The sequence below is a fragment of the Microcaecilia unicolor genome, chromosome 4 (genome assembly GCF_901765095.1).
Source record: "Microcaecilia unicolor chromosome 4, aMicUni1.1, whole genome shotgun sequence".
Taxonomy (NCBI): Eukaryota; Metazoa; Chordata; class Amphibia; order Gymnophiona; family Siphonopidae; genus Microcaecilia; species Microcaecilia unicolor.
In genome coordinates, this window is record NC_044034.1 from 264926556 (window position 1) to 264946178 (window position 19623).

General features: G+C 42.8%; 1 protein-coding gene across 1 annotated transcript in view; it reads left to right on the forward strand.

Annotated features, from left to right (window-relative positions):
• RASA3 (RAS p21 protein activator 3) overlaps positions 1–19623 on the forward strand; it is a 615753-nt gene that overhangs the window by 487698 nt on the left and 108432 nt on the right. Inside the window, exon 11 of the mRNA XM_030201492.1 lies at positions 6742–6890. Within this exon, the coding sequence (XP_030057352.1) occupies positions 6742–6890 (149 nt within the window). The remainder of the gene's footprint in view (positions 1–6741; positions 6891–19623) is intronic.

Consider the following 19623-nt stretch of genomic DNA (forward strand, 5'->3'; position numbering starts at 1 on the left):
TTGGCTTTTTTCCCTCAAATTTAGTTACATTCTTTTAAAGCTTTCCTCTGGCTTGACAAGAATTATAGTGGTCATTAGGAGCAGAATTTTTTCCTTCAATTACATTTGACAAGTTGAGCTTGTTTTTATAACAGGATGCTTAAAAGAGAAAACTAAAACTAAACACAACTAGGTACCTATGTCTTTGTAAAATAGGCTTCCAGATCTAGTCCCAGTAGTGTGTAAATACATTGTGTTTCAAAAAACAAGAACTGTACAAAGCTTGTTTTCTGCATAACTCTGTCAAAACTTGACCAATTTCAATAAAGTTTGAAATTTTTCATCCTGAATAAATTTGCAATAAGCCTACATTAATGCCAGCCACCTCACCTAAATGACAGTGACGTAGCTACGTGGGGCCTGGGCCCCCGTAGATTTGGCCCTGGCCCCCTCCCGCCGCCAACTCTCCCCCGCCGTCACTGTGGGCTACCTTTGCTGGCTGGGGACCCCAATCCCCGCCAGCCGAGGAGGTCCTTTTCTTCCTCCGAAGGCTTCGTTCTGTTTCTGACGTCCTGCACGTACAACATGCAGGACGTCAGAAACAGAACGAAGCCTTCAGAGGAAGAAGAAGACCTCGGCTGGCGGGGATTGGGGTCCCCCGCCAGCAAAGGTAGCCCACGGCGACCGCGGGGGAGGGTTGGCGGCGGGAGGGGGGGTCGAGAGGGTCGTCGGCAGGGGTCGCGGTAGTGGGGGGGTTCGGAAATAGCGGGGGGCCAGCGGCGCCGGGGGGGGGGGCTAAAATGTGCCCCCTCACCTCGGGCTCTGGCCCCCCCTCCCACCGAAGTCTGGCTACCCCCTGCTAAATGACATCACCATCACCTATCAATTATCATCACCGTATGTGCAGACACCATTTTGCTTTAAACATAAATAGTTACCATGGTTTTCAGTTAGGAGGATCTGATCCTTATTAAAAATTTTTATGTGGAGAAAGGTTATGTTTCCAGAAAAGAGGTGGACGAGGGTAAGCGTAGAATATGTTTTGAAGAAATTGCAAAAAACAGTCTCAACTGATCATAAGTCAGGAAGCAGCAGGACCTGATCAATTCGCACTGACGAAAATATTGCGACAGTTGAAGAACCAGGTTGTGAAGTAGTGTTGTTTAGGTGAAGTTTCCGGCATGAGTGTAGGCTTATTGCAAATTTATTCAGGATGATATATCCCAAATTGCTGTTGAAATTGGTCAAGTTTTGACGGAGTTATGCAAAAAGCAAGCTAGGAATAAATATGTGAGTATACTCCTAGCATGTACTTGCATATTTTATAAATAAATGGGTGTGTTATAACCTCTCCTGTGCTCTACCCAAATTACATCACTGGGACCAAATAATTTATTCAGAAGAGAAAACTTCCACAGAGAAGTTTTATAGTGGCGGTTGTGATTATCTGTAGTAGCTCAATCATGTACTCAGTTCTATACATGTGGTGGAAGTCTTAGAAAGACCATTCTAGGTACTTCTATTGATGCCACCAAAACAAATGGGGCCATAAAGTGGAACTCTTCTCAGGCTGTGTTGAAAGTAGCATTTTTCCTCACCTGCAAATAATTTAGGGGTACTTTTACTAGGCTGCAGTAAAAAGTTGCCTTGGTGCTCCCTTACGCGGATTTTTCTCATAAGCTAAGGCCATTTTTACTGCAGCCGTAAAATGGCCAGTTTTCTAATTTTTGTATTAATGGCCATGTGATAATGTTGTCACTCTCCACCTCTTGACATGCCCCCTCCCCCAAAATTACAAATATTTTGCTAACTTGGCAGTTACTGCAGGCCACTTGACACATCCAGTGTTACGCCATTGTAAGCTGTGTTAGCCATGCGTTAGCACCTAGTGAAGCTTAGTTAAAGGGCACCTTTAAATGTTATTCTGGTGTAAGTTAAGTTACAAGATTGATTGAGCAGTGTTAAAGGTGGCTAAGAAGAAGATGCCATAGTTGCTTTTACAATGATCTCCAGTAGCACACCAATACACTCACACAAATTTACAAAGAATGTGTAAATGTGTGCATTGTTGTATGTGTTTACCGGCTTAGATTATAAATTTTGTTCATACATTGCAGCATCACCCAAACTTTTTTTCGGGAACACCTATGTGCAGATCACATAAAAGTAAACAGTTTCGTTTGGTGCACTTTATTTTTTATGCATGTGTAAACCAGCAAAATGTTATAAGAGCCTTTTCCCCATATAAAATATGCTTTATAGATAGAAAACAAATAGTAAAATTAGCCTCTATGGAGACAAGTTTTGACATTTTGGGCAAGTGTAATATCTGAGGGTATGTTTTAGAGACAAGCAGAACCATACTGAGCTATAGCTGTAACCACTGGTGTGACGGATAATGAAAAAGCTAGGGGATTGGGAGCAATTTTTGCACCCTTCCATATATGCGCCCTCTGTGGCCATACTGCCTTTGGTAGAGTGCTGCTGATAGGCTTTATATTATTTTCCAAAGGGGATCAACTCAGGAAAAATAGGGTGCACAAATTTGCATCTTCTGTTTGTTTGGGTACTTTCCCTTGCAAACTCGACATATACGTTTGAAACTGCAAAAATATATGCACATAAGTGCCAACCCCACTGTAAAGGAATCCAGGATGCTGCCACTTCCCCTTAAGGACACTCCCTCTTACTGTCAGAGTCACCTTAAAAACTCTAGTCCCGCCCTAGGGGGGAAGTGAAACGGGAGGGTAAAGCCAGGAGGGCATGGTCCAGGAAGTACAGAAGGCTAGGCCAGAGCTAGGTTAAGGGGAGGCCTACAGAGAAGCAGCAAGACCCACTGCAGATGCCTTTACGCCAAAGCTGAGAAGTTGCAACCAGGTAGGCAGATTCAACTTAGAAACTTGAAGCGTTTTTGCTTGGACCTGGCTTGCTGCAGGCCAGCTTCATGTACCCGCTAGAAACTGTGGTTGAACTCTGGATCCAGGGACCAGGCCAGAGACCAGCAGGAGCTGTTGCTGAGTGGAGAGGAATCCATGTATGCTGTGGCCCTGCAGGAGCAGACTACCCAAAGATACTGTTATGCTTATAGAATTAGCTTTGAATATTGTTTTCTCCCCTCCTATGAAATGAACAAGAGCACTTCCCAGACACCTTTAATAAAATACTATTTTTTTTCACCGTAACTTGTGGAGTGTGTGTGGCTTGTCTTACTGGGCTCTGTGGCCTGCCTTTGCTCACTGTACCACACCCACTCACAAAAATACCTCTACTGTTTGCACATAGATGTATCATGTAGTGGTACTATACACAAGAGGGGGAAATTCTACAACTTGTTGTCAAGATGTAGGTGCCACAGTGGGGCGTAAATAATGCCAATTCTATAATCTCTTCAGGGCACATCTGAGCCATTAGTAGAATAATAGTACAAAGCCATGTTGACACGCTGAAATGTAAGTGTCCCCACTTACGACAGATCACTGGCTGGTATATGTTGGCACGTCTAAGTAGATCATGCAACAGAGATACACTGATAGTATTCTCTAAGTTGCGCATGTCGCTTGGTGAAGCGCTCATGGCCCACCCATGTTCTGACGTCAAACACAAACAGAAGAAAAAACTCCACTGAGGGAAAGCACCAGTCAACAAACAGTAGAGGAAAAAAACCTTTCGCAGATGGTGTTTTGACAACGGTCTTCAATAACAGTAAAAGGAACCCGACACGACTCATGTTTCGGCCCTAACGGCCTGCATCAGGGGTCTATGTCAAACATATTCCCAGTCAAGTCATGAAACAATCTGCTATAAGCAATCTCTATATATACAGTTTTGTCACCAACTGACTTTCAGAGCACTGTGAAAGTCACTTGGTGACGAAACTGTTTATATATAGATTGCTAATAGGCCACCCATGTTCTGTCCATGTGTATACCCTCTGAGGTCTACCCCTTGTTCAGCAGTCACTCCTTCATCCGTACTTGTTCATTCTTGGAATGCATTCTCTATCCCTTCTCTGACAGTTTTGGAGAACATCATTAGACATTCCTCACAACATCACTACTAGACCCATTTCCTTCAGTGTGGCTGCAAATTCAGCAGCACGGCCTTTCACCGTTACTTCTCCATATGATCTTGAACCTTTCCACGGGAACTGTACCCCAATGTTGGAGACATGCTTCAATTAAACCCGCTCTCAAAGGCCCTTTTCTAGATCACTGTAGTCCTTCCAATTACTTCCAATTTCTAATCTTTGTATAGCTTCAAAACTCAATGAAAGGATTGTTTTTGGTCAACTTTTAACGTCGAACATCAGAAGATATTACACCCCAGACAGACTGGATTTCGGGCTAACACTAGCACAGAAACCACTATTACAGCATTAGCCAGTGAACATTCCATTTTCCGGACAAATTGTATTCCTAGTTTCCCTTGGCCTTTCCACCGCATTTGACTTGTTGGTCATTCTTTGCTTATATCTTGTCTCCACTCCATTGGACTTGGTAACCTTACTCTCAACTGGTTTTCTTCCTACTTGTCAGACCGTAGTTTTTCTGTTGTCACCCCATCTAGAACTTCTGCATTAATTCCTCTGTGTTCTGGTGTGCCACAGAGATCAGTTCTCTCTCCACTTCTATTCAATATTTTTTTTAGTCCTGTTGCAACTCTGCTACAAGACCATAACATCCATTTCTTCATTAATCCGACAATATCCTATTGGTTTATCCAGTGTCTCCTCTTTCTGGAACATAACCCCTCTCCAAAGCACATTAACAGCTTTGTCCCATTTGTTATAGGCTTGTTTTAAATCCTAGTAAGACCATTGCGTGTTGGATCACCAGACTATTATCCAAACCCACAGTACCTCTCACATTTTTCTGCCTTCCTATTACACTGGTTGCTTCTTTTAAATACCTTGGGGTTATCATTGATTCAAAGTTTGCATTTGACCAGCAGAGCTCTAAGGGAGTCTTTTACTAAGGCATGCTGGCATTTTTCGCGCATGCTAAAAATAGGCTTGCGCTAAACGCTAAAGAAGCCCATGTATTCCTATGAGCGTCTTTAGCATTTAGCGTGTGGCTATTTTTAACAAGCGCTAAAAACTCCAGTGCACCTAAGTAAAAGACCCCCTAAGGTTGTAAAAAATTGATTTTTCTGGCTTCAGAGACTACGTTCAATTAGACATTTCTTGGATATTTCATCATTACACACTTTAATTCATGCGTTTATCATATCTTGAAAAGACTATTGTAATATGGTTTATGCAGCACTACCTCAGTCCCAACTCCATTGATTCAGACTCTACAAAATTCCTCTGTTGGTTGGTTATTTAAGGCTAAACAATTTGATCCAGTTACTCCCTTACTAGCAAAAGTACACTGGTTCCCACTTTCCTATCATGTTCAATTTAAGGTCCTACTCAACAACCTGCCTTACTTGGCCTCATTGATTATTCCATACACCCCTTTTCATGCTCTTAGATCACTTGAGACTAACAGATTAGTATTACCCTCTCCGAAGCAAGCTCACTATGAAACTACTTTCCGTTCTTCATTCTTTTTCTTGGCCCCTTCCCTCTGGAATAACTTACCTGTGGATATTAGATCTGAACTTTCCTTCACCTTTTAAAACAAAACTTAAAACCTATTTTTTCCAGAAGCCCTTCAGCTTCTCACCTGACTAGGTGCTGACCCTTTGGTCACATGCAGAGACACGGTATTTGTCATCTGTTCCCCTACTCCCTCTTCTCATACAATTCTTTCTTCTGTGTGAGTGTCTCTTCACTATCTTAAATGGAGTTCCTTTCTGTTTTTAATGTTTTAATTTGTATACCACTTTGCCCTTTTCTTTTAAGCTAAGGCAGTATATCAAGACCACAACAAACATAAACAGATGGTGCTCAAAACTTTGATGCTGGAAAAAATCAACACTAAGCACTATTCTGTAAAGGACGTGCGCCATTTACAGAATTGCTCATAGCCCTGATTCCCGCACCTAACTTTGGGCACCAGACATGTCTGCTGAAACCTGGAGTAAATGCTGGTGCCCAAGTTAAGTGCGCTGAGGCAGTATTCTTTAACTATATGCATAACTTTCCAGAACACCCCTGACATGCCCATGCCCCTTTTTGGGATACGAGCTGCAGGAGTAGACACCCTGCTTTATAGTATAGTGTGCAGCCAGATGCACGTGCAAATTTTAATGAGTGCCAATTAACATCAATAATTGGTTGGCACCCAAAGCTAAAAGCTTATCTAATTAATTTGGGTGCCATATATAGAACCCAGGGGTAAATGACTTTGGCATATACATTATAGAATAACGCATAGCGCCTAACAGCTATGTGCGTAATTGCCAATTATTGGAACCGCTGATGTGTGTCAATTCTACTATTCTAGAATGAGGAGGAAAGTGAGTGGGCAGTTTTCAGAAAAACAGTTTTTGTGCAAAAATCACTGTTTTATGTGTGGAGATGCATTTGAAATTTGTTTCCTATCCAAACTCTTTCCTTGAAATGAATATTTGCAATGCATCTTACATCTAGATTGTAGAAAATGTTGAGAGGTTTCCTTTTAATTTTACTGCCCTCTTGTGACAAAAAAACAGACCAGCCACCAAAATTAACAAAACTTGAGGTTGTTGGTATGTCAACCTAATGTAGCCTATCTTACTATGTAAAATGTGGTGGTGTTTTTTAAGGATGCAGATTAGAATTGCATGCTGTAACTTGTGCTTTTTCTCTTCCTTTCCCTCCCTCTCACCATTCAGCCTGTTTCAGCATCTGCGGCACATGTTTTGGGTGAAGTTTGCAGAGAAAAACAGGAAGCAGCCATACCTCTGGTTAGACTTTTTTTACACTTTGGCAAAATTGTGCCTTTCATAAGTGCAATTGCAAATGCTGAAGTGAAGAGAACTCAGTAAGTAGCCAGCAATTTACATAGACACATATTTTTTGTTTTCTTTATATTTTAATGTATTTTTTATCAATAGAAATCAAACAAAATAAAACATGGAAAAGAAAATAAGATGATACCTTTTTTATTGGACATAACTTAATACATTTCTTGATTAGCTTTCGAAGGTTGCCCTTCTTCGTCAGATTGCTAATAATACTGATATGGTGTTAAAATTGTTTATTGTATTGTGATGACTTTTCATTTATAAAATATGAATTGTAACCCCCAAATTCTATATATGATGCCCAGATTTGGGTACCTAAATTTGCAAGCAATCCCAAGATGTGTGCAATTTAATTGGCTAATGAGCCATTATCCCACAATAATTGGCCACTAACAACCAATTGTTCACATTAATTGGCACTAATTAGGATTTGCCCACACATCTGGTTGCGCACTTGCTGGTCAGGAATGATGGGGTCAGCACTGTGAGGGGAATTTCCTTGAGACAGCCATTCATGGCGAAACATGTGTCATGTTGGACATATATCCCCCCCCCCTCCCCCCCCAGCTGACTATTTATTAAGAGTGCGTGAAAATTACATGGAAATTTGAGATGACTGTTTCATAATCTTTAAAAGATTTTTCTAAGTTGTTTTTATTGCTCAATGATATTCTATTTAAAAATTGTTTTAGAAAGCATTATAATATTTAAAACGGATCAGTGACAACGTGGGCGTGGAAATCTCGCTAATGATTAAGCTTTTGCTTTAGTGAGTGGCACCACTGAGATCCATTTTACAGTTATTGCTATATTTGCACAGGCAAATGAACTGTTTGAGCCTGGATCAGTGTATTTTAGAAAGATAACATAATCGCCTATATGCTTTTATAACACAAATTTACATCTGCTGCATGTACTTTATGCATGTAATCATATATTTTACACTGCAACTCTGCATCAGCTTTGTCTAAATTTTGCCCCCAGGTACGAGTGGTGCACGCATAAGTGCATGTGATATTGTGAACGAGGGTACTTATGCGTGCTTAGCTGTCAGTTTTATAAGGGATATTTTCTTCATGTAAAACATACTTTACACAAGGAAAATGCTTTGTAAATACAGTGCATTTTATCTAGCAAAAAAGGTGCCAGTACTCAAATGCTAGGCCACCCTTCAGGGGTGGTGTGATCACTGAAGGACCCACCCCACAATAGCCAGGGCCCCTGCAACCAGTCACAGAATCTATGACAAGGAAGAATTGGTGTGTAGAGCCTGAGCTCTTTCATTAAAACTTGCAATCCATGGGTCAATTTTAGCAGACAATGAAAAAGATGCTGGTACTCAGTACCCTCAAGTACCCCCTCAAAAAAAATGTTGTGTAAATATAACCCCCCTCCCTTCCCCTATGCCCTTGAAATGGGGAAAACTATTTACTGCACTATTGAAGGTACTAAAGGGTTTTGTTTGAAAACATTTGTTTAAGGAGAGCTATCCCTGTGCACTGTTTTAAGTACTCTGTGCTGCCCAGCAAGGGACAAACTTCAACTTGTGGGTGCAGGCACCTGCCCTGCATTTTCCCAAAGCTGAAGATATGGCTGGATCTCCCACAGTGAGAGGACTGAGCCAGGGTAATAGCTGTTACAGTGATGCCCATGGCTGCTTCAAGAGCAGTGTGAACAGTATCTCCAAAAGGAGATAATCATAATGCCAGTTCTGGCCAGTTCTACTCTGAGCTAACTATTTCCATCATCAGTCCAGATGACTGGATAAAGATAGGGTGAACATAGACGTCTTCAGATGAGCAGCCTCATGGCTACAGCACCACAGTTATTACTGTGCACCAGTCTCATAATTTCCACTCTTTTTAAAATGTTTCAGTGAAAATTAATGTTTTCCATAACATTTATTAGCCTCTTTTAATTGCCAAGAATTATTGTCTTCAATAGTGAGCACAGGGACCCCTTTGCCTGACGGAGAGAGATTATAGAAAGAACACACCCCACTCACTGACAAAGTGTATACAAATAAAACAGGAAGTAGGATGGATTGGTTAAGAGGGAAGAAGGGAGTTTCCAGCCCCCCCAAAAGTAGAGAAGCACTGAATTACAGCCAGTGAAAAGCCCTCCTCCGTGACTAGGCAGAAATAGTAAATTATTCTAAAAAGAACGTTCCCTAATTATATAGCCATAATGTAATAGTTTTTGGAAAGCTATTAACTAGTCTATTTCACTTTCAAGCAAACAGGCATAACAACAGGGGGTCCCAAACCTATTTGGTGACCCACATCCAATTTTGTTAAGGTAACTACAGTAAATATTTGTGAGATAAATTTGTATAGAGCATGTTTCCAATGTGTGCAATTTGACTTAATTCATATTCAGTGCAGATATCTTAAAAACTGAATGACTATGGGGGTACATATTAGATTTTAGAAAACCTGTACTGGACCTTTATGCATGCATGCATTCTTGTATCCCACTATTATCCAAAAACAAGTTTCGGTTCAAAGGGGCTTACAGTTTACAATTTTGGTGGAGTTACATTGATGTTGTGCAATGTGGCGAGAGCATCCATAGCTCGTGTAGTTGTTTATATAGTTTCTGAAGAAATAGATTTGAGGAGGGAAAGGTGGTGGTGGTTCTTGTTTCATTGTTAAGTTTTGGTGGTAGTTATTCATATGGTTTTGAGGGGGTAGTGTTGAAGGAGGCAGCGATATCTTTGTGTTTAGCCGTAGAATTTTTTGAAGAGATAGGTTTTGATTTATTTTCTAGGTTGGAGGAGATTTGTGATGCTTCTTATGATTTTTGGTATCAAATTTCACCATTTGGAACCCAAGTAGCTAAATCCTGCTGTGTAGATGGTTTTATAGTATACAGTGGGGGAAATAAGTATTTGATCCCTTGCTGATTTTGTAAGTTTGCCCACTGACAAAGACATGAGCAGCCCATAATTGAAGGGTAGGTTATTGGTAACAGTGAGAGATAGCACATCACAAATTAAATCCGGAAAATCACATTGTGGAAAGTATATGAATTTATTTGCATTCTGCAGAGGGAAATAAGTATTTGATCCCCCACCAACCAGTAAGAGATCTGGCCCCTACAGACCAGGTAGATGCTCCAAATCAACTCGTTACCTGCATGACAGACAGCTGTCAGCAATGGTCACCTGTATGAAAGACACCTGTCCACAGACTCAGTGAATCAGTCAGACTCTAACCTCTACAAAATGGCCAAGAGCAAGGAGCTGTCTAAGGATGTCAGGGACAAGATCATACACCTGCACAAGGCTGGAATGGGCTACAAAACCATCAGTAAGACGCTGGGCGAGAAGGAGACAACTGTTGGTGCCATAGTAAGAAAATGGAAGAAGTACAAAATGACTGTCAATCGACAAAGATCTGGGGCTCCACGCAAAATCTCACCTCGTGGGGTATCCTTGATCATGAGGAAGGTTAGAAATCAGCCTACAACTACAAGGGGGGAACTTGTCAATGATCTCAAGGCAGCTGGGACCACTGTCACCACGAAAACCATTGGTAACACATTACGACATAACGGATTGCAATCCTGCAGTGCCCGCAAGGTCCCCCTGCTCCGGAAGGCACATGTGACGGCCCGTCTGAAGTTTGCCAGTGAACACCTGGATGATGCCGAGAGTGATTGGGAGAAGGTGCTGAGGTCAGATGAGACAAAAATTGAGCTCTTTGGCATGAACTCAACTCGCCGTGTTTGGAGGAAGAGAAATGCTGCCTATGACCCAAAGAACACCGTCCCCACTGTCAAGCATGGAGGTGGAAATGTTATGTTTTGGGGGTGTTTCTCTGCTAAGGGCACAGGACTACTTCACCGCATCAATGGGAGAATGGATGGGGCCATGTACCGTACAATTCTGAGTGACAACCTCCTTCCCTCCGCCAGGGCCTTAAAAATGGGTCGTGGCTGGGTCTTCCAGCACGACAATGACCCAAAACATACAGCCAAGGCAACAAAGGAGTGGCTCAGGAAGAAGCACATTAGGGTCATGGAGTGGCCTAGCCAGTCACCAGACCTTAATCCCATTGAAAACTTATGGAGGGAGCTGAAGCTGCGAGTTGCCAAGCGACAGCCCAGAACTCTTAATGATTTAGAGATGATCTGCAAAGAGGAGTGGACCAAAATTCCTCCTGACATGTGTGCAAACCTCATCATCAACTACAGAAGACGTCTGACCGCTGTGCTTGCCAACAAGGGTTTTGCCACCAAGTATTAGGTCTTGTTTGCCAGAGGGATCAAATACTTATTTCCCTCTGCAGAATGCAAATAAATTCATATACTTTCCACAATGTGATTTTCCGGATTTAATTTGTGATGTGCTATCTCTCACTGTTACCAATAACCTACCCTTCAATTATGGGCTGCTCATGTCTTTGTCAGTGGGCAAACTTACAAAATCAGCAAGGGATCAAATACTTATTTCCCCCACTGTATATGAACATAGTATATGTTCTTAGTGTTCTGCTTTTGCTTTCTTTTTGCGGTTTGCGTATGTTCTTATGGCTTTTCTCCATATGGTTTTGTTTGTGTCTGTTTTGTTTTTGGCCCATGTTCTTTCATGTTTCCTGCAGAGTTTCTTCATGTGTAATAGTTTGTCATTAAACCAGAGACATGGTTGTTTTTTTATTTTTGTTTTTGTTTTGAGTGGATCTATTTTGTTTAGTGTGTTTTCACTTGTTTAATTCCATTTTCTCATAAAGTGTTTATCCACAGGTGAGTTTTTTAATTCATTTATCGATGTTGTCCAGAATGTGTGGTTGTCTACTTTCCCTCTGGTTGTGTGTATGTATTGGGTCCTTGGCTCTCTTTTTTTGCCATTTTTCTTCCATTGTAATGTGAAGGTGAGCTTTTTGTGGTCTGACCAAAAAGAGAGGAAGAGGCATAGCAGTAATATACAAATCTTCCTTCACAGCAGAACCAGTCACTAAACACACATCCTCAACATTCAAAATCTTGGCGTGCAAAATCACCAACAAAACACTAACTGACCAACTATGCATCACACTTTCCTTCAGATAATCTATCTCTTATTACAAGAGTATATTATGCATCAGGCTTATATGGAAGATCATACATCTTTACCAATGAGAGCTATGAGTTTAACAACTTTTTTAGAAAGTTCCTTAGAAGCAATAACTGAACATACCACCTTAACTGCAGGCTTTACTCTTGAACATGACTGGAGTACCGTGATTCGTCTGTATTTAAAAAAAATGGGAAGGCTTCTTTTGGGTTCTAAAGTTCAAGTATTTACTGATCTTTCTCGTGAAACACAGAAGAGGCATAGAAGTTTCTAGAGCTTAGGCCCAGAGCCTTGGCTTTGGGCATAACTTTCAATTTCAAATTTCCATATAGGTGTCTTGTGGACAGAATCATTTTCTGTTTCTTGAACCTAAACAAGTGATAGATTTTCTTAAGGCAAGGGATGAAACCAGTGTATTAATGGCTAAATCTTAAGATCTACCACTTGTCGGCTTATCCTCAGATGTTCTGCACTGTCTAGGTATAATTCTTTTTCTTTTCTTTTTTTTTGGTCAAGCAGACCTTTGTATTCTCACAGATCGGTTACGTCATCCGACGGAGCCTGGTGCAGATGCTGACTAATAGTATTAACAGAGAACTTTCTAGCAGCATCCTGATGCACTGGTGTACAAGTGTGGGTCTCTCAGTCATTGCAAAACGTTAAAGAATACAACTCCAAGGGGAGGTGAGAGGGTATGTGAGAATACTTGGCCTGCTGTTCTCGGAGAACACCTGCTACAGTGAGTAACTTTGTGTTCTCTGAGGACAAGCAGGCCTTCATATTTTTACAGCTGGGAATCTCTAGCTACCAGGCTCACCAAAAACAGCAATGCTAGGACAATAGGGACTCAAAACATTGAAACCTGTAATTCAATCAACCTGAATCTATTTATATACTAGTTGTAGAGGTGCAACCTGGAACAGAACAAAACTGTGCCTAGAGGGTGGAGTTGGATTCTAGACACGAAACAAATTCTGTAGGACTGCTTGCCAGAACCGACTGTTACATCAGGTATCCTGCTCAAGAAGACCTTCAGAGACATAGTAGATAGATCTTACCTCCAATCTGTCATCCTCTGTGCTGCCATAGAGGAGAGTATTACCTTGATATAGCATGAACTGCTCTCTGAGTAATGTAGTATCCTCTCACACTGATCATGAGTCTCCAAAGGCATATGGCCAGGAGGGAAGGATTAGGACAGCTGTTATAATTGGTGACTTGGAGGCAGATGCAGCAACCAAACGTAAAAAAATCTAAATCGTTAAAGTACTTACCGATTTCAAAAATACGAAGAATGCACCAAGAAACCCCACCTGCAAACTCCGATTCGTAATTCAAAAGTCGGATGCATGACAGTTTCGTAGCGGAGCAGAAAACGCATGCGCTGTTGCACATTCGTAAAGCACACGGTATCGACGTGGATAATATGCGACCCATCTTGACGTCATTAACATGCGTCCAGAGCGTGCATCCACAGCGTGTAGGAATCACGTCGCTGCAGCTTAGGCGACTGCCCTGCTTCGGTTTTCTTCGTGTTTCGCGCTTTTCTCCTCCCTTTGTGCAACGTTGTATTTTTTTTTTAAAAAGGTGGGTAAGACGTCTGATGTTGTAAACCGTGATTTCACAGCATTTGCCGTTAATCAAATATTTTTCCCTTTTGTAAGGTGTGTGCCACATGTGGTTTCATCCTTTTTGTTTTCCCAAAAATCGTTATAGGTAAGAGGCACACATGAATTACTGATATGCATTGATTGCGATTTGCTGATATTTGCTGATATTTGTTGTTTCACGTCAATATTTTTTTCTTTTCAAGGTGTGTTCTGCGTTGTTCCACCGTTAATTCGTTCATATACAGAGTGTGCATAGGTAGGTATGGCCTTTCAAACAGCCTATGAATGTGGTTTAATTAGAGTTTTCTGCTAGTTGTGTGTTCATGTCTACATTTTTTTCTGTTCATGAAGCAATGCAGGAAAATGTGTCGTGGCGAGAGGAGGATGAGGAGACAATTGAGGGCCCTAATGTCAATGGCAAGCGTAAGCGTGCTACAAAATTTGCGGAGGAAGAGCTTGAAGTATTGATTCGCGGTGTATGTGACGAATTTGGACAACTGTTTAAAAAGTCCCGGTTGACGCTTGGACAGAAGAACAGGATATGGGGGAGGATTGTGGACGAGGTGAATGCTCTTGGTGTGCGGCAACGCACTTTAGAGCAGTGCAAGCACCGTTGGCAGGACTTCAGGGGTATGGTGAAAGTCAAGGCTCGGAACAAGTGGAACCATGGAAAGGGGACAGGTGGTGGCCCTCCATGTGCCGTGCAGATGACTCCCCTGGAGGAGGCAGTGTTGGCCACCCTTGGTCGTGAACAGGTGGTTGGACTATGCACTGGTGACGACACGTCTGAAAATACAATTGATGGTATGGAACTTGAATATTTTCCTGCCGCGCTTAAGTCGTGGTGTGTTTGGGTATGGACCCTCTTTGTGATGGTGGTTTTGAATGTACCTTGTATTTGTGTTCGGTTGTAGGTGAACATCTACAACATTCAAGATTATCTGAGGACACAGAAGGTGGTGAGTACTGATGATTTTCTGTGGGCTGCTGTAGGGGACATAACTACATGATTATTGTCATGAACCTTAGAGCATGGCAACCACATTTACAAGCGTGTGTTCTTTGACATGTATAACAGCCTGGATGAGAAGCCTGCCCCCCTCTGCCCCTTCCTGTACTACCGGTGATGTTCTGCAAAGTTCAAGTCACTCCAACTCTTCCCCTTCCTGGTGTAGCAGTGATGCAGTTCCACGTAAGTATTGTATCGCAGTTTCTATTGTGTTCTACCTTTTGTAGGACCTGTGTTTGCTGTTTTTTTTAATTACGGCAGCAGTCGCTTATAATGAACATTTTTGGCATACCTCTATCATATCTTCTCTCAGCAACACCATGTGGCACTGAGCCTCCGGTCCCAGGATGTTCGACATGGTTAGCAGGGTGTGCAACGCCATGTGCGACACAACAGGAGGGAGAGGAAGCACGTGAGTACAGACTTGTTTTCCTGTTTACAATGTCCAGCCACCCTCCAGCCACCTTCCTCTCCTCTCCAGCCACCCTCCTCTCCCCCCTGCCCTCCCTCTCACCCAGCACCAGGCCGCCCTCCCTCCCAAACACCCACCCACCCAGCATTAGGCCCCCCTCCCTCTTTCCCACCTAGCGACACCCAACACCAGGCCTCCCTCCCAGCACTAAGCATTAGGCCTCCCACCCACCCAGCAGCACCCAGCACCAAGCCTCCCTCCCTCCCGTTGACTGTGTGTCTTCGATGTTCCGTGTAATGGTTTCTTCCTTTGTATTTGTTAGGTGTACTGTTGATGACCCCTACAGTGGGAGTAGAGGATGGGGGGGAAACTGAAACTGTGACACTAGACCTCGTTGGTGTCCCAAACACCCCCCCATCCTCTTCTATTGAATCGCCCATGGGCCCTCCTTGTCGGACCCCGGCGGACGAATGGCAGGCACGACGCAAGTTGTGGGACAGGCAGGGCAAGTGGAATGAGGGTATAAACGTTCTGCTTGAAAATGTGGCAGAACGTGTCCGTCATTCCACAACTGCCATTTGTGCACAAATGCAGAATGCGGAGGACAAGGCGGAGGACAACGCCAATGCGCGAGCTGATAAAACAAACGCCTTATTGGACCAGAACAACGCTCTTTTGCGCGAACTGTGCAATCTTACCAGAGCGCATTCCCAGCAGCAACGGCAGATGTTTATGGATCTCCAACAGGAGATCAGGGGGATGCAGCATGCTGTACTGCGCGATGACTCCGGCTGGGGTTATCGCAGTGCAAATGGTATATTTTCTTTATCCACAAACACATATTATATATCCCCTCTGTTCTAAAGAGTTCGTCTAATGTGTGTGTTCTTTTCAAAAAAAAATTTTACAGCCTGGAGTCCATTGCAGCATCGGACGACCAACGGTGCAGTTGCAAGTAAGTATAGTATTCTAATAACTGGTTCTGTACTCAGTTCTTTGTTAAACGATCCAGATGTATGTACTGTAGCCTGATTTTTTTTTTTCCCCAGGCTTCGAGACAGGTGTACCTCCCACGCTCCCTTCATTGTCTCCCATCGGCCATCGTGTTTATTCTTTTTCTCAGCCTCCTATAGGTAATGTCTGTGGCCTCTTCTTTTCTGTACATGTTTTTAATTGTTAATTCCTTGTTTTTACTGTTTGGCACACTGTGCATACCGTAACACGCCCTTTTTTTTTTGGCTAGGTGTAGGGTCTGCAGGCCAAAACGTGGTCGCAAGGGCCTCCCTTTCTGAGTAAGTATGTCGGTTGATTGAGTGGCCCGTCGATCTGTCTCTGTACTTTACTTTAGACAGGCTTATTTACATTTTCCTGCTTCCTTTTTCATCTAATTGCAGGCACGATCGCTGTAACCCGCAGCCGGGAGCACAGAACAACCTAACACCCTCCACTGCGCACCCTGTGTGGCAGCCTGTTTCTCAATAGTAAGTATGGGTGCGACACATACAAAGAAAAAGTTCGTTTGATCATTTATTCGCCTTTATTTTTCTATAATTGTCACGTTAGCCTCCAACCTTTGTAAACGTAAACTTGGTACACAGTTTGCAACATATGAAGTTTAATGTTATGTTGTTTCATTGCAGCAACAGAGCAGCAGAACACGGCGATGACGACAGAACAACGGAATACCCACACATACCCCGGCTTTGTAACAGCCAGTCATTGGATAGTAAGTTTCATTTGTTACCCGCTGACTGAAACCGGTGGGGCTGTGGGAGGGGAGTGCAAGCCCTTTTTTTTGAGCCTGAAAAGAGGTTTTCCAATTGTGGTTACATAACAGGGGATATTTTTGTGAAATGCATTGATAGTTTTTATTGACATTTGTGCACTGTTGTTTTGTCGCCATGTGAAAGGGTTGTCCGAAATGTTTGTTAACAGGTATATTTCAAACTTTGAAACTGTTTGGTATCACCCCCCAAACCAAAACAGTAAAATGCAAATTGTAATTGTTTTTTTGGTTGTTTTGAAGGTGCTGTGGAACATCGGAACATGGTCCGACGGAGCTAGAAACACATCTCGCTATGCTGTCTTTTCCAGCTTTATCAAACATTTCCTTTTTTTTCTCCTGTTTAATTAATAAAAGTATTTGTTCTGAACTGTTTCGATGTTGTTTTATAAGTTTATATGAGGACGTAGGTTGTGACAAATAGTGATTTGCTAATCATAGTATTGCTGCAATGTTAACCCCATAGCATTATCTGTTGACACCAGCTAATGACACACCGTTCATATGCAAGTTCTGTGCTGACATGTTCCCCATTCCAGAAGGGATATAGGATTTTGGTCTGTAAGTTCTTAACTGACACACACACGCTATGTGGGACTTGCCTATATCCCTCCTTGACCAGGAATCTGACAGACAGGTCATACAAGTGGTACTAGGCTACTAAGGATGGCGAGGTTCAGAAAAGAAATCATGGATAACCTTCCGGCGCACAGCATTTCCCTTGCTTGCATCTGTCCCTCTGTCCGAGGAGGCAATGTCCACTTCTGGAGGGACTACAATGTCGATGTCAAGGTGATGCTTCAGTGCAATGTTATGAAGCATGCAGCATACAAGCACTATGTCAGCTACCTTTTCAGGGGAGTATTGCAGGGAGCCACCAGAGATGTGCAAGCAGCGAAACCTGCTCTTCAATACCCCAAACGTGCGCTCTATTGTGCATCTTGTTGCAATGTGTGCCTCGTTGTAACGCTTCTCTGCATCAGACCGGGGCACTGCAAGCGGGGTCAGTAGCCATGTTTTCGACCCATATCCAGCATCCCCTGCAGGAACACAACAGTTCATAAGTGTGAGAACATAATATTAAAGGGTCGCAAAATATCCGTAATGAACTTTTCATGTCCTAAGTCACAGCCACCTAACACACATTTACCTATAAGTAGCCCGTTGGTATAGTGACCTTTTCCGCCTTTCACCAGGAAGACGGAAGTGGTCAGTAGGCCACCAGGGCACTATAAAGAAATGGCAGTTAGGAATTTCCATGTGTGTTGTTCTATACATCATTGTTAATTAGTAGTATGTTGTAGTATCAACCACACCAGTAAAGCAAATGTAAGCAACTCACCAAGAAGCCATCCGTTTTGATTCTGCCCCTCTGCAAACTTCCTTCCCAGTGCACTGTTAGACAATATGTAAGAGTCATGGCAGCTCCCTGGAAAACGTGTAACAACATCACGGATCCTAAGGTTAGCATCACAAACCACTTGCACATTCAGCGAGTGTCCCATCTTGCGGTTTCGATACTGCAGTTCTCGATCCGCAGGCGGGGTCAAGGCAACATGTGTGCAGTCTATAGCTCCTAGGACATTGGGTAACCGCGCAATCTTGTAGAAGTCCTGCTTGACCCTCCTCTGTTCTTCTTCCCCTGTGGGAAATGCTATGTGCTGGCGAACGCATTTTTTCAGTGCGTGCAGGACCTGAAACACAGTGCAAATTTTGGGATTGGTTATCCATGTTTTATACATTGCAGAAGGAGGGTCGCACAACGATGGAGGAGGGGTGGGATGAGGATAGGGTGTAGCGAAATGCACGCCGCAAAAAACAGGAGTGGGAACTGGATCACGCTCTTCAAAAACGGGTTACCATATGGCTCCAGAAAAAGGAGAACAGATTGCGCCAGTCTGGGTTTTACTTCCATAGCTTTCAATGGAAGCAAAACCCACAGTGGATCAATGTGTCCTCTTTCTGGAGCCGTATGGTAACCCTATCAAAAACAGACCAGTGATGCTGGATCTGAAGTTTTTACTTTTTAAAATAACTCTTGGATGACAGGGCAAAAAGCGTAGTATTACCTGCGAAAGATGTCTTGAAACAGTTGCCTGGTCCACGCCGCTGTTACCCCCTAACACATGCTGGAATGTGCCTGTGGCTAAGAACTGCAGAACAGTAAGCAGCTTAGCAAGGCCAGGCACTGCGTGAGATCTATGTGTGGTTGGGTCAATATCATCTCTAATTTCATGGTACAGTTGATGTATAGCTGTTCTGGTCAAGCGGTAGTCATCCACGATTTTTCTGTCTGACATGTGTTCCAGAACCAGCCGTTGACGAAACACACGTGGGCGGGGGAGCCTGCGTGGGCGAACGTGGACAGGGTGGTGTACAATGGTTTCTGTTACCTCCTCTTCCTGCATGTGGTCATAATCCATGGCAGGGAAAAAGTCCAACTGTGCAAGGAAAAACCCACCATCCATGACTTCTTTTTTCTATTCGCGAGCCGGGGAAACACGAGGACGAACGCTTCTCTATAGAGCGCAAAATGTACGTCATATTTAAGCGCCAAACGAGCAGCCAATCAGACGGTGCTCCATGGTGGCGCATAAAATAAACGTAACATATTGTCGCTCGTGTACGGCCGCAGGCTTTGAAAGTATTTATTTCTAAAGCCGAAAAAAGATATATATAACTTTTTTTTTTGTTTTTTTTTTTCTGGTCAACTTATAACGTTGTAAGATAACTCTTTTTTTTGTTTTTTTTTTTTCTGTGCAACTTATAAAGTTGTAACATAACTGTTTTTTTTTTTTTTCAACTTTTATACAGTTGTAACATAACTTTTTTTTTTTTTATGTGCGACAACTTACAGTTGTAAAATAAATTTATTTGGGG